At 45.7% G+C, this 14935-nt stretch overlaps 1 protein-coding gene across 1 annotated transcript in view; it reads right to left on the bottom strand.

Moving 5' to 3' along the window:
- Window positions 1-14935, bottom strand: part of mtmr7b (myotubularin related protein 7b) — a 103868-nt gene that overhangs the window by 6090 nt on the left and 82843 nt on the right. Inside the window, exon 13 of the mRNA XM_055635443.1 lies at window positions 12799-12925. Within this exon, the coding sequence (XP_055491418.1) occupies window positions 12799-12925 (127 nt within the window). The remainder of the gene's footprint in view (window positions 1-12798; window positions 12926-14935) is intronic.

Below are 14935 nucleotides of genomic sequence, written 5' to 3'. Positions count from 1 at the left end.
GCAGCAGCAGCAGCAGCGCTCCTCCACCGCTCCACCCGCTCCGGACTCGGCCAGCCCCGCGACGGCGACGGTGAGTCGTAGCACCAGAGTCCCCGGCTTCTTCCTGTTGGAGGCCGCTCCTCGTTGCGGCCCCAACGACAACGGAAACCCGACGAAAAAGGTCGGGTCTCCAGTGCAGGGAGAGATTAAAAAAGTTCCCCCCCCCCCCCCCCCCCCCCCACACACACACACACCCCAACAAAAAATAACAAAAACTACATTAAAACACAGACAAAAAATAATAAACCGCGGACAGACTGCAGAGGCCGCTGCTGACGAGAGTCGCGCCGCCCACCGGATGGTGTGTGACTTGGTAAAAACCTGCAGGTGGTGATGTTTATGACCTTGTTTCCCTTGTCTTTAGAGGTAGGTGGGTTTGTGTGTGTGTTATGAAATAGCCTGGGAGAGGTGCTGGAGTACATTTTGGAGATATATTACACAATATAGCTGGAGTGTGCCAGTGATGGAGGGAATGAATGTTTATACATTCATAAATACATTTTACTTATGTCCTTCCTGAAGTGTGGTGACCAGAACTGCACACAGTAATAATAGCTGTAACCTAATTTAAGTATTCATAAAGTTGTATCATAACCTTGTTCCCTTTATATTCTATGTCCTAACTAATAAAGGCAAGTCAACCAAATCCTTGTATTACACAAGGAATTGGGGCACTGATTTCCCATTGATGGCAACCAAAACCCCACAGATCAAGGGAGAACAATCTGAAGCATTCATGCATTCCAGCTCAAGCCATAACCCTACTTAAGTTGCTGATTTCTGGTGCTTCATACATTTACCCCACACTCCAGACCTAGGCTCGGTTGTAAACATACCCGCATTCCAGATCCTGAACCCAGATGCACACCAACTATTGATATTTCACTACTTGCAGCAAAGAGATCCACCACATGGCAAAACCGTTCACTAAACACACCAGGGAAGGGTTCTGCATAAATATCGCCATGCTTACCAATATTGCCAGTAATACACAGCAAACGCACACGTGCATGGATTCATGGATAGTGAGTGAGTAGAGAACAAGGACTTGGTCTAGGCAATGTACCTTCTTCACCCCTTTAGCTGTGTTGCTGTCTGCAGTCAACTTTGCATGGGAATGCCAAGGTCCTTTTGTCCCTTGGTGCTTCCAAAGGTCCTATCATTTATTGTGTACATCATGTATGTACCACTTTACATTTTTCAGGATTAAATTATCCACCATTTCACTGGCCAAATTACCAAATGAACTATCTCACTCTGGAGCCAACCTTTATCACCATCCACAATGTCACTGTCCTCATATAATTTGCAAACTTGTTACTTAAATAGCTCCGACATTCACATCCATATATCCACATCACGTATATAAAACACAGCAATGATCCTGGTAGCAATCCCTACCAGAGGTCACCAATATCCAATCACAGAAACATCCTTCCAAATACACCCTCTTGCCTTCTATTACCAAGCGATTTCTGATCCAATTAACCGTGTTCCGAATTCACAGAACATAGAAACATACAGCATAGGAATGGGCCCTTCGGCCCACGATATTTGTGCCGAATATAATGCTGAACTGCTCTCATCTGCCCGCGCATGATCCATATTCATCTATTCCCTGTGTTTCCATGTATTAATCTAAAAGCCTCTTAAATTCCACAATCGTACAGTATTTGCCTCCACCATCAACCCTGGCAATGCATTCTAGAGGTGGTGCGATATGATTTTACCAGGTTGTATGCAAAACAAAGCATTTCAGTATATCTAGATACATGCAACAATAAAGTATTGAATCATAGAAACATAGAAATTAGGTGCAGGAGTAGGCCATTCGGCCCTTCGAGCCTGCACCGCCATTCAATATGATCATGGCTGATCATCCAACTCAGTATCCCGTACCTGCCTTCTCTCCATACCCCCTGATCCCCTTAGCCACAAGGGCCACATCTAACTCCCTCTTAAATATAGCCAATGAACTGGCCTCAACTACCCTCTGTGGCAGAGAGTTCCAGAGATTCACCACTCTCTGTGTGAAAAAAGTTCTTCTCATCTCGGTTTTAAAGGATTTCCCCCTTATCCTTAAGCTGTGACCCCTTGTCCTGGACTTCCTGAACATCGGGAACAATCTTCCTGCATCTAGCCTGTCCAACCCCTTAAGAATTTTGTAAGTTTCTATAAGATCCCCTCTCAATCGCCTAAATTCTAGAGAGTATAAACCAAGTCTATCCAGTCTTTCTTCATAAGACAGTCCTGAATCAGGCCCTCAATACGCTCTATACAAAAACTCACTCTGCAAATCTCCATTAAACTTTCTTCCTCTCACCTTACAGCGATGCTCTCTAGTGTTGGACATTTCAAGTCAAGTCAAGAGAGTTTATGTCATGTGTCCCTGACGACAATGAAATTCTTGCTCTGCTTCAGCACAACAGAACATAGTAGGCATTGACTACAAATCAGATCAGTGTGTCCATATACCATTATATACGTAAATACACACATGAATAAATAAGCTGATGAAGTGCAAATAACAGATAATGGGCTATTAATGTTCAGAGTTTTGTCCGAGCCAATGGCTGTGGGGAAGTAGCTATTCCTGAACCTGGTCATTGCGGTCTTCACGCTCCTGTACGTTTTACCTGAAGGTAGCAGGGAGTGTGTGGCCAGGATGGTGTGGGTCCTAATGATATTGCCAGCCTTCTTGAGGCAGCGAATGCGATAAATCCCCTCGTTGGAAGGGAGGTCAGAGCCGATGATGGACTGGGCAGTGTTTACTACTTTTTGTAGTCTTTTGCTCTGCAGGGCGCTCAAGTTGCCAAACCAAGCCATGATGCAACCGGTCAGCATGCTCTCTACTGTGCACCTGTAGAAGTTAGAGAGAGTCCTCCTTGACAAACCGACTCCGTAATCTTCTCAGGAAGTAGAGGCGCTGATGTGCTTTCTTAATAATTGCATCAGTGTTCTCGGACCAGGAAAGATCTTCAGAGTGTGCACGCCCAGGAATTTGAAGCTCTTGACCCTTTCAACCATCGAATCGTTGATATAAGCGGGACTGTGGGGCCCCATCCTACTCCTTACGAAGTCCACAATCAGTTCCGTGGTTTTGCTTGTGTTGAGGACCAGGTTATTGTGTTGGCACCATATGGACAGTCGCTCGACCTCTCTTCTATACTCTTGACTCATCCCCATCAGTGATACGTCCCACAACAGTGGTGTCGTCAGCATCTTGATGATGGAGTTCACACTATGACCGGCTACGCAGTCATGAGTATAGAGTGAGTACAGCAGGGGGCTGAGCACGCAGCCTTGAGGTGCTCCTGTGCTGATTGTTATCGAGTCTGACACATTTCCACCAATACGAACAGACTGTGGTCTGTGAATGAGGAAGTCGAGGATCCAATTGCAGAGGGATGCGCAGAGACCCAGTTATGCGAGTTTGGTAACCAGCTTGGAGGGGATGATTGTATTAAATGCCGAGCTGTAATCAATGAATTGCAGGGTTTCGGCCCGAAACGTCGCCTATTTCCTTCGCTCCATAGATGCTGCTGCACCCGCTGAGTTTCTCCAGCATTTTTGTGTACCATCAATGAATAGCAGCCTGGCATATGAGTTTTAGATGTCCAAGTGGTCCAGAGCGGAGTGGAGGGCCAGCGAGATCGCATCCACCGTTGTCCTGTTGTGGCGGTAAGCGAACTGCAGTGTGTCCAGGATTTTGTCGAGGTAGGAGTAGATTTGCGCCATGATCAACCTCTCGAAGCACTTCATCACCACCGCGTTAGTGCCACTGGTCGATAGTCATTGAGGCATGTCACCTTACTCTTATTGGGCACCGGTATAATTGGTGCCCTTTTGAAGCAGGTGGGAACCTCGGACCTCAGAAGTGAGAGGTTGAAAATGTCCGTAAAAACTCCAGCCAGTTGGTCCGCACAGGTTTTTAGAACATGACCTGGTATACCATCAGGTCCAGGTGCTTTTCGGAGGTTCACCCCTCTGAAGGATTTCCTGACGTCGGCCTCTGTGACTGAGACTGAAATACCATCACAGCAAATGGGGGCTCGGGAAGGCACATCGGTGTTTTCCCTATCAAAGCGTGTGTAAAACGCATTGAGCTCGTCAGGGAGTGATGAAAAAGTCTATCCTATCTATGCCAATGACCTATTTTAGATCAGTCTCCCATGTGGGACTTCAAAGGCCTTCAAATGGTTCACATTGACTATCAACCACATTACTCTCATCAAGATGTTCAGACATTTTCTCAAAAAAAAAAATTGTCAAACTGAAGACACCTGTACATGCCCCTATCTTCCATGGAATCTATCAGAGTAGAACAAGAAATCTAAAATCTCTCCCTTTGTCACCATCTCTTCAGCAACACATTCATATACCCCACCTTTTTGTCCCTACCTGCCAGCAAGCAGCACTGGAAGTAACTGAGAGATTACAATCCAATATGTTTTACATTTTAATTTGCTATCTAGCCCCCTTAATTCAATTTTGCAGGATCTCCTGAATATTAATAAAAAAGCAAATACTAGAAACCTGAAATACAGACAGAGAATGCAGAAAAAGCTCAGCAAGTCAGGCAAGATTTGTGAAAAGAGGAACTGTCAACATTTCAGGTCTTGGCAGGATTTCAGTTTATCCCCTCATTGGTGTAAAATGGGATTTCCTCAACTTTGAAAACTTCTGCAAAGGCAAGTGATTCTATTCCCTCGTTATTTGGTTTGCTGCACGTCAGGGACAGTAAAGGGCCTGTCCCACGAGCATGCGACTCCATGCGGCAAGCACGAACTAACGTGGTCGCTTGAGCCATACGGCCTCGTGGGGCCGGTCCCACTTCGATCGCCTGAGCCGTATGGAGTTGTGCGGAGCTGGTCCCGACATCGCGCGGGGCTCCAAAAACTGACCATGTTCAAAATTTCTACTCGGCAATGGCCGGCCGGCCTGCAGCGACCTCGATGCCGTACGCACCGCCTCGACGGGCATACGCAGCATCTTGATGCCGTACGCAGCATCTTGACGGCGTACGTCACGCACGAACTTCCCGCGGACTTCGCTCGAACTTCACGTCACTCACTCGACATCCGCGCGACCCCCGTCTTCCAGTTTGGTCGCGCTCACCGCATGCACGCGAATGCTGGTGGGACCGGCCCTGTACGGGGATCACTCGACCTCCGCGCGGCCCCCGCTTCCGGTTTGGTCGCGCTTGCCGCATGCAGGTCACATGCTCGTGTATCAGGCCCTTAAATCATCCTTGTCAACAGTCAGTGCCCTGGCTGTGTTAACAAAGCTCTTGCTGTAAATCCATCCATATCACATTGTGGCTTCCAACCATTGTGGCAAACCAAGAGGGTGATTACTGAGAGACAAGGTTTGAGGGCACACTCATGACTCTGCCAAGCAACCCACACAGATAAGACAGATGTACACATGAAAAGAACACCATGCTGCCACTCAAAGTGTGCCAGAGAAGATAAACAACTTGCAGAAACTCTGGTTCAGACCCAATCTGAAACATCACCTATCCATTTTCTCCGGAGATGCTGCCTGACCCACCAAGTTACTCCAGCGTTTTGTGTCTATCTTTGGTATAAACCAGCATCTGCCGTTCTTTTTTATTACATTGCTGAAACTCTGCTTCCACTACCCCAGAGCAGCAATGAAGGACTCAACAGAAAAGGGGTCAACATTCAAAGTAGAATGTATAACAATACAGAACAGGAACAGATCCTTTGGCACACAATGGGTGCTTCACACAGTGAAACTTCACACAGAGAGTGGTGGAATTCTCTGCCACAGAAAGTAGTTGAGGCCAGTTCATTGGCTATATTTAAGAGGGAGTTAGATGTGGCCCTTGTGGCTAAAGGGATCAGGGGGGTATGGAGAGAAGGCAGGTACAGGATACTGAGTTGGATGATCAGCCATGATCATATTGAATGGCGGTGCAGGCTCGAAGGGCCGAATGGCCTACTCCTGCACCATTTTCTATGTTTCTATGTTTCTACAATGTGCTCAACATGATGCCTAAGCCAACTTCTTATCTGCCTGCACATAATCCATATGCCTCCATTCTCTGAATATTCATGGATGTATTCAAGTCTCTTAAATGCCATTATCGTATGCTCCTCTGCCACCACCCCAGCATGATCTCTTAGGATCCAAAGGAGAGATAGCTCAATGGACAGAAAATTGCCTTCATGGAAGGGTGATGGTTGAAGGTTTGTTTACAGACTTGAGGCCTGAGGACTAGCGGTGTGCCTCGGGGATCGTGCTGTGCTTATTGCTGTTAGTCATCTATATCAATGATTCGGATGAGAATGTTAGCAAGTTGGATGCTGACACAAAGGTGGGTGCTATTGTAGATAGAGAAGATGGTTGTCAAAAATTGCAACAGGATCAGGATCGGTTGGGCAGATGGGCTGAAGAATGGTTGATGAAATTTAATACAGAGTAATGTGAGATGTTGCATTGTGGGAAATCTAACATGGGAAGGACCTACACAGTGAATGGTGGGGCTTTGGGGACTGTTGTAGGGCAGAGGGATCTAGGAGTGCAGGTTTTCTGTTCCTTGAAAGCGGCTTCACAGGTAGATTGATGGTCAAAATGGCTTTCGGCACTTTGGCCTTCATCAGAGTATTGAGTGCAGTTGGGAGGTCATTTTGCAGTTATACAAGAAGTTGGTGGGGCCACGTTTAGAGTATTGTGTTCAGTTTTGGTCACCATGTTATAGGAAAGAGGTTGTCAAACTTGAAAGGGTGCAGAGAAGATTTACGAGGTGTTGGCAGGACTCAAGGGCGTGAACTATAGGGAAAGATTGAGCAGGCTGGCACTTTATTCCTTGTGGTGCAGGAGGATGAGGGGTGATCTTCTAGAGATGTACAAAATTAAAAGAGAAATATGCACAATCTTTTGCCCAGCGTAGGGGAATTGAGAACCTGAGGACAGAGGTTTAAGGTAAGGGGGAAATGATTTAGTAGGAACCTGAGGGATATTTGTATATGGAATGAGTTGCTAGAGGAGGTAGTTGAGGCAGATACTATTGCAATGTTTAAGATGCATTTAAATAGGTACATGGACAAAATAGTTAGTTGGTGTGGGGAAGTTGGGCCGAAGGACCTGTTTCCACGCTGTATGACTCTCTGCAACGTGTCGCAAATAACATGTCCGATGCATCTCTTTTCATCTTTGCCCCTCTCATCTTCAAGGTATGCCCTCTAGTATATGATATTTCCATCTTAGTAAAATGTTCTGACTGTCTCCTCTATCTATGCCTCTATTAATTTAAATAATTCTATCAGGTCTCCCCTCAACCCCCTGGCATTCCAGAGAAAACAATCCAAGTCTATCCAACCTCTTCCTCTAACTAATACTCCCAAATCCAGGCATCATTCTGGGAGACACAAAATGCTCAGGGCCACAGGCAGCATCTCTGGAGAGAAGGAATGGGTGACGTTTCGGGTCGAGACCCTTCTTCAGACCGATATCAGGGGAGAGGGCGATACATAAATAAGGAAGTGTAAAGTGTGAAAATAGGACAATAGGAATCGAGATCAAGTAAAATGTAGAATAGATCATTGGTGGCTGGGAGTTAGCTGCTTTTTTTTTAAATCTTTGTTCAAAGCAAATAGAGATAAAATGTAGTTGGAGACAGTAAGACTGGTCGGAGAACTGGGAAGGGGGAAGGATGTAGAGAGAGGAAAAGCAAGGGTTACTTGAAGTTGGAGAAGTCAATGTTCATTCCGCTGGTTGTAAGTTCCTCAAGCGAAATATGAGGCATTGTTCTTCCAATTTGCGCTGGGCCTCACTCTGATAATGAAGGAGACCCAGGACAGAAAAGTCAGTACGGGAATGAGAGGGGGAGTTAAAGTGTTTAAAATCCGGGACATCAGGTAGGTTTAGCTGAACTGAGTGGAGGTGCTCCGTGAAACGATCGCTGAGCCTGCGCTTAGTCTCGCAGATATATAGGAGTCCACACCTGGAACAGAGGATACAGTTGGAGGAGGTGCCTCACCTGAAAAGACTGTTGGGGTCCTTCGACGGAGTGGAGGGGGAAGGTATAGGGAAAGGTGTTGCATCTCCTGCGGTTGCAGGGGAAAGAACCTTAGGAGAGGGTGGTTTGGGTGGGAAGGGACGAGTTGACCTGGGAGATGCGGAGGGAACGGTCTCTGTGGAAAGGGGTGGGGATGGGAAGATGTGGCTTGTGGTGGGATCCCGTTGGAGGTGGCGACGGCTGATGGGGTGGAAGGTTAGAGCTAGGGGGACTCTGTCCCAGTTATGACTGGGGGGAGGGGGAGCAAGAGCAGAGCTGTGGTATATCGAGGAGACCCTAGTGAGGGCCTCATCTATGATGGAAGAGGGGAACCTTCGTTCACTAAAGAATGACATCTCTGATGTCATAGTGTGGAACACCTCATCTTGGGCGCAGATGCAGCTTAGACAGAGGAATTGGGAAGAGGAGTAAATGTCCTCTACACCCTTTCCAAAGCCTTCACATCCTTTCTATATTGGGGTGCCCAGAACTGCACACAATATTCCAACTGCAACCTAAACAAAGTCCCATTAAGCTTCATCATGACTTCTTGACTCTTACATTCAATAGCCCGGCCAATGAAGGCAAGCATGCCTTATGTCTACTTTGCCATTCTGTTACTTGTGTTGCCACGGTTTGAGAGTTACAGACTAGGTCTCCAAGATCCCTCTGTAAATCAATTTTATTAAGAGCATAGCACAGATCCTTGTGGAACTTAACTGGTCACAGACCTACAGTGTGCTGCTTGCTGCATGATCTAATTTTCCATGAGAGCAAAGGCTTTATCACCAGTTCATGGCAAGCTGCTGTGTAGGAGTAAGCGGGTGAGGGAGAGAAGGCAAAAGGGGTTGTGACCTGGTTGGGTATTTTGCAAAGTTGGTGTGTTTGTAAGTGCGACTCAAAACCCTTTTCACCACCAATCCCCATTTTACCATCCCTATTGCAGACCAGCACAGTATGTGCTTGGCCCCATTACCAAAATCAAAGCTTACACAAAATAATTAATTTAAACCAAAACTGTAAATCAAATTTATCACGTTGAAATGAAATATTAAACTGGTCACCCATATCATTCCCTTTTGCTTGTCCTCACACTCTTCTGCCATTCTACTCCAATGCATACATTGTGACAGGTGATGGTTTGTTAACTCTCACTGGAGAACAACTTTGACAATCTTGTAGGCTGAATGATACAACATTGGACTGCATGGTTGCAGAATGGGTAGCTGCACTCTTGGCGGACAGCAGGGTCCACAGCTCACAGACAGCAATGGAAGGGCAAATATTGCCATCAAAAGAGAGGAAAGCAGAGTTGTTCTCTTCATAACCACTGTTACTGGGGCGGCAGGGGCCGCACGGTGGCGCAGTGGTTGAGTTGCTGCCTTACCGGAGACCCGGGTTCGATCCCGACTACGGGTGCTGTCTGTACGGAGTTTGTATGTTCTCCCCGTGTGTGGGTTTTCTCTGAGACCTTTGGTTCCTCCCGACGTACAGGTTTGTAGGTAAATTGGTTTGGTGAATGTACAAATTGCCCCTAGTGTGTGCTGGATAATGTTAATGTGCAGCGATCGTTGGTCGGCGGGTCCCCGTGGGCTGAAGGGCCAGTTTCCACGTTGTATCTCTAAACTAAACTAAACTCCATCAGTATATTGTCTCAGTCATGCTTGTAATCAATCAGAACGTTACAAAGTACTGTTGTAACCTGCTGGATTCTTTAGACTCTGGAGTTTCTCTTCATTTAATTTAACGGCATCATGTATGACATTGTGAGTCGAAGGAGCTGTTCATATATTGTACTATTCTATGTCATCCCTGAGCAGTAAATGGTGCTTACAGTCTGACCTGGTCACAAAACATCGCATCACTAGTTAAGAGAGTGCAGCAGCGTTTGCACTTTCTGCGCCGGATGAGAAGAGCTCACCTCCCCCACCCCGTCCTCACCACTTTCTACAGGGGAACCATAGAGAGCATTTTGACCAGCTGCATCGCTGTCTGGTTTGGGGACTGCAAAGCCTCCGACTGGAAGTCCGTGCAGAGAGTGGTGAGGACGGCTGAAAAAATCATCAGGACTTCTCTTCCTTCAATCCGGGACATTGCGTGCAAACGTTGCTTGTCCAAGGCCAACAGCATTATAAAAGACCCCACACCGTGCGAGGACAACACAGACTTCCTCAACACACTTAATACCTTCTTCAACCGGTTTGAGGAGGACAACACCACCACACCAACAAAAATCCCTCCCTGCCCAGATCATGAAGCACTTCACCTGGACCCAGCTGATGTGCGGAGGACCCTACTCAAGGTGAACCCCAGAAAAGCTGCAGGTCCTGACAACATACCGGGGCGTGTGCTCAGAAACTGTGCTGACCAACTCACAGAGGTTCTTACGGATATCTACAATACCTCTCTGAGCCAAGCCATCATACCAGCATGCTTCAAAGCCACCACCATCATACCGCTACCCAAGAAATCCCCAGCCTCAACACTGAATGACTACCGGCGCATAGCACTCACGTCCATCATGATGAAGTGCTTTTAAAGGTTGGTCAAGGCCCACATAACATCCCGTCTCCCCTCTACACTTGACCCATTCCAGTTTGTGTACCGTCCGATGCCATAGCAACAGCACTCCACCTAAGCCTGGCTCATCTGGAAAACAATAACAGTTACGTGCGGATGCTGTTCATCGACTTCAGCTCCGCCTTCAACAGTCATCCCCCAACACCTTGTGAATAAACTCGGCGAAATAGGCATCAGCACCCCACTATGCAACTGGTTACTGGACTTCCTCACTGACAGACCACAGATGGTAAGAGTTGGCAAAAACTCATCAGAGACCACCATCATCAACACCGGGGTCCCACAGGGATGTGTGCTGAGCCCTCTGTTGTTCACGCTGATGACACATGACTGTTGTGCCAAACACAATTCGAACCACATCATCAAGTTCGCTGATGACACTACAGTGGTGGGTCTCATCAGCCACGATGACGACTCAGCCTACAGAGAGGAGGTACAACAACTCATCAGCTGGTGTGACATCAATAACCTTCAACTCAATGTTAATAAAACAAAATAAATAACTGTGGACTTCAGGAAGAAACAGACAGCACACACCCCACTCACCATCAATGGCAGTGCAGTGGAGTCTGTGAAAAGCACCAAGTTCCTGGGAGTGCACATCACAGATGATCAGACATGGTCCACCAATACCATCTCCCTAGTCAAGAAAGCTCAGCAACGCCTCCACTTCCTTCGACGGATGAGGAGAGCCGACCTCCCCCGCTCTGCCCTCACCACTTTTTACAGGGGTGCCATTGAGAGCATTCTTACCAGCAGTCTCTCAGTCTGGTATGGCAGTTGCTCTGCTGCTGACCAGAAGGCACTACAGAGAGTGGTGAGGACAGCGGAGAAGATCACCAGATCACCCCAACCTGCAATCCAGGACTTATACCCATCTCGCTGTCGCAAGAGAGCAACCAATATCATCAAAGACACCACCCACCCAGCACACAAACTGTTCACTCTCCTACCATGTGGCAAGCGCTACCACAGCATGCGGAGCAAAAACACCAGATTCAAAAACAGCTTTTTCCTCAGGCCATCAGATTACTCAACACACTCAAGAAAATTCCATGAACATTTAACTTTAACTCAATGTCTGCAGTATGCTATTTGCACTTTTCTATATTGCACCTTTATTATTGCACTTTAATAACATACCTCAAAATTGTACTACAGTCTGGCACACTGAATATTTTAAATAATTTATATTGTCTATCTTATTGGTATATTGTCTGTCTGTGTTATAAATATTACTTGCACATTTGGAGTATGGGGAAACGCAATTTCAATCCAATTTATTTGAATTGACAATAAAGTTTACTTTGAACATCTCCATCATGGACTGTTCACTCTGCTGCCCTCGGGCAAAAGGTATCGCAGTATAGGAGCAGAACGGCCAGGTTTTGCAACAGCTTCTTCCCCCGAGCCATCAGACTCTTTAATTCCATATAATGTGCTGCCACTATTATCTATTTTATCTTTCTATCTATTTTATCCTTTTGTTATTTTATGTTGCACGGTGAGCCAGATGCAACAAAATTTCGTTCGGACTTGCATTTGCTGGTGTATTTTTGAATGACAATAAAGTCTTTGATTGATTGATGATCAAAGTTGAATCATCCTAGATGTCATTCATCTTTTGTCACAATGAAAGCTGAACCACTGGCCATCTGACTTTGCAATAAAATTAGGTCCTCAACTGTGCCAACTGGACATGTGAACATGAGAAATAGGAGCAGGAGCATGTACGCCATCTACTCTATCTATATAACTGGAGTCACAAAAGGTGGCCAGTTCCTTTGAAGCAGCACCCCAAGCACAAAATGTATTCACATAAAAGGAGAAAGTATGAACACTGGAATGGAACATAAGGGTCAAATAAGGGTCACTTACCACAATCCACCAGCAATTTTTCAGAATCATTGGTGCTTCAATGAATGGAGCCATCAGTAATTTCCACTGTTGTTTCCTTCATAAGTCCAGGTCATTTATTTAAAATAAGAGAAACCCCATCCCTGACATCCATGGAACGTATCTAACCATTTTTGTGTTGCCTTTCTTATCCTGTTGTCTCACCAAATCTTTAGCTACATTCTCTTCAGTTGTTTTCACTATCTTGAGCACAAAGCTCTATGTGGGCATTTAACAATAAGTTTTAAAAGAATTACCTCCTCTAGCATTTCAAGTTCCTCTTCCAGCTGCTGTGTTTCCTCCCTCACGGCCATCAAGAAATCAGTAACAGATTGTCGAGGATGCATTCCTTTTTCAAACCGGTTATACATACTCCTCCAAAACCTGTGCAAAACACAATCTCCAATTAGTATTTCCAAATGGCAGGAATTATTTGAGCCAAATTTTGGCAATGCCGAAAATCTGAAATAAAAACAAAAACCGCATGAAGCACTCTGGCAACATCTGTGGATACAGAAAGAGTTGCATTCAAGTTCTGACAAAGGGTCTCAGAGTTGAAACGTTAACAGTTCCTTTCTCTTCAGATGCTGCCTTTCCTTGAGTGTTTCCTGAGGCTCTAGAAGGCGCTGGTCAGGCCGCATTTGGAGTGCTGTAAGCAAATATGGGCCCTGTATCTGAGGAAGGATGTGCTGGCTCTGGAGTGGGTCCAGCCGAAGTTTACAAGAATGGTTTCAGGAATTAGTGGGTTAGCATATGACGAGCGTTTGACAGCACTGGTTGAGGGGGGACCTCATTGAAACTTACAGAATAATGAAAGGCATAGAGTGGATATGGAAAGGATATTTCCACTGATGGGAGAGTCTAGGAACAGAGGTCATAGTCTCAGAATTAAAGGGTGCTTTTTTAGAAAGGAGGTGAGGAGGAACTTCTTTACTTAGATGGTAGTTCATCTGTGGAACTCATTGCCACAGAAGACTGTGGAGGCCAAGTCAGTGGATATTTTTAAGTTTGTTCAAGTGAGTTTATTGTCATGTGTCCCTGTATAGGACAATGAAATTCTTGCTTTGCTTCAGCACACAGAACATAGTAGGCATTTACTACAGAACAGATAAGTGTGTCCATATACCATGATATAAATATATACACACATGTATAAATAAACTGATAAAGTGCAAATAACAGAAAATGGGTTATTAATAATCAGAGTTTTGTCCGAGCCAGGTTTAATAACCTGATGGCTGTGGGGAAGTAGCTATTCCTGAACCTGGTTGTTGCAGTCTTCAGGCTCCTGTACCTTCTACCTGAAGGTTGCAGGGAGATAAGTGTGTGGCCAGGATGGTGTGGGTCTTTGATGATACTGCCAGCCTTTTTGAGGCAGCGACTGCGATAAATCCCCTCGATGGAAGGAAGGTCAGAGCCGATGATGGACTGGGCAGTGTTTACTACTTTTTGTAGTCTTTTCCTCTATAGACAAATTATTGATTAGAATGGGTGTCAAGGGTTAAGGGGAGAAGGCAGGAAAGTGTGATTAGGAGGCAAAGGTCAGCCATGATTGAATGGTGGAGTAGACTCGATGGGCCGAATGGCCTAATTCTACTCCAAAAATGTGCGGACTTGAACTTGCATCCAGTAATGTCTGGTTTTGTTTCAGCATTCTGAAGTTATGTCTCACAGAAGCTTATCTGACTTGTAGAAAAAAAGACTTGGAGCAATTACTTTGTAAAAGGAAATAGTATGATGGCACTGAATCTTCCTCTTACATATTTCCTATTATTCATACTTCATGTCTGCCTTCTCCAACATTCAATAGTATCAGTTCAAAAATACAAGAAAAGTCATGACCCTTATATCTAACTGATGAATCATCTATAATTCTGTTCCGTTTTCATAAAGTCTAATATTGCATTGATAAAGGAAGAAAATTAATGGTTAATTAATGTCAATAATAAATGTAAAAACTGTTGTTCGGCATTAACAAACAATACCAGGAATAATCTCTCAACAAGCACTTTCTATGTGGTCAATGAAAATATTCCTCATGAGAGGAATAGATCGGGTAGATGCACAGAGTCTCTTGTCCCGTGTAGGTGAATCGAGGACCAGAGAACATAGGTTTAAGGTGAAGGGGAAAATATTAAATAGGAATCTGAGGGGTAACTTTTTCAGACAAAGGGTGGTGGGTGTATGGAGCAAGCTGCCAGAGGAGGAGATTGAGACTGGGACTATCCCAACGTTTAAGAAACAGTTAGACAGCCACATGGATCCTGACCACCTGCTTCACGGTATGGTACAGCAGTTGCACCGTAGCGGACAGGAAGGCACTACAACGGGTGGTGCCGCCACATCCGGTGCCCCGCTCCCTGCCATGGATGCCCTCCACCGAAAACGGTGTCT

Source organism: Leucoraja erinacea, chromosome 1, assembly GCF_028641065.1.
Source record: "Leucoraja erinacea ecotype New England chromosome 1, Leri_hhj_1, whole genome shotgun sequence".
Taxonomy (NCBI): Eukaryota; Metazoa; Chordata; class Chondrichthyes; order Rajiformes; family Rajidae; genus Leucoraja; species Leucoraja erinaceus.
This window is presented reverse-complemented; position numbering and strand designations above follow the sequence as displayed.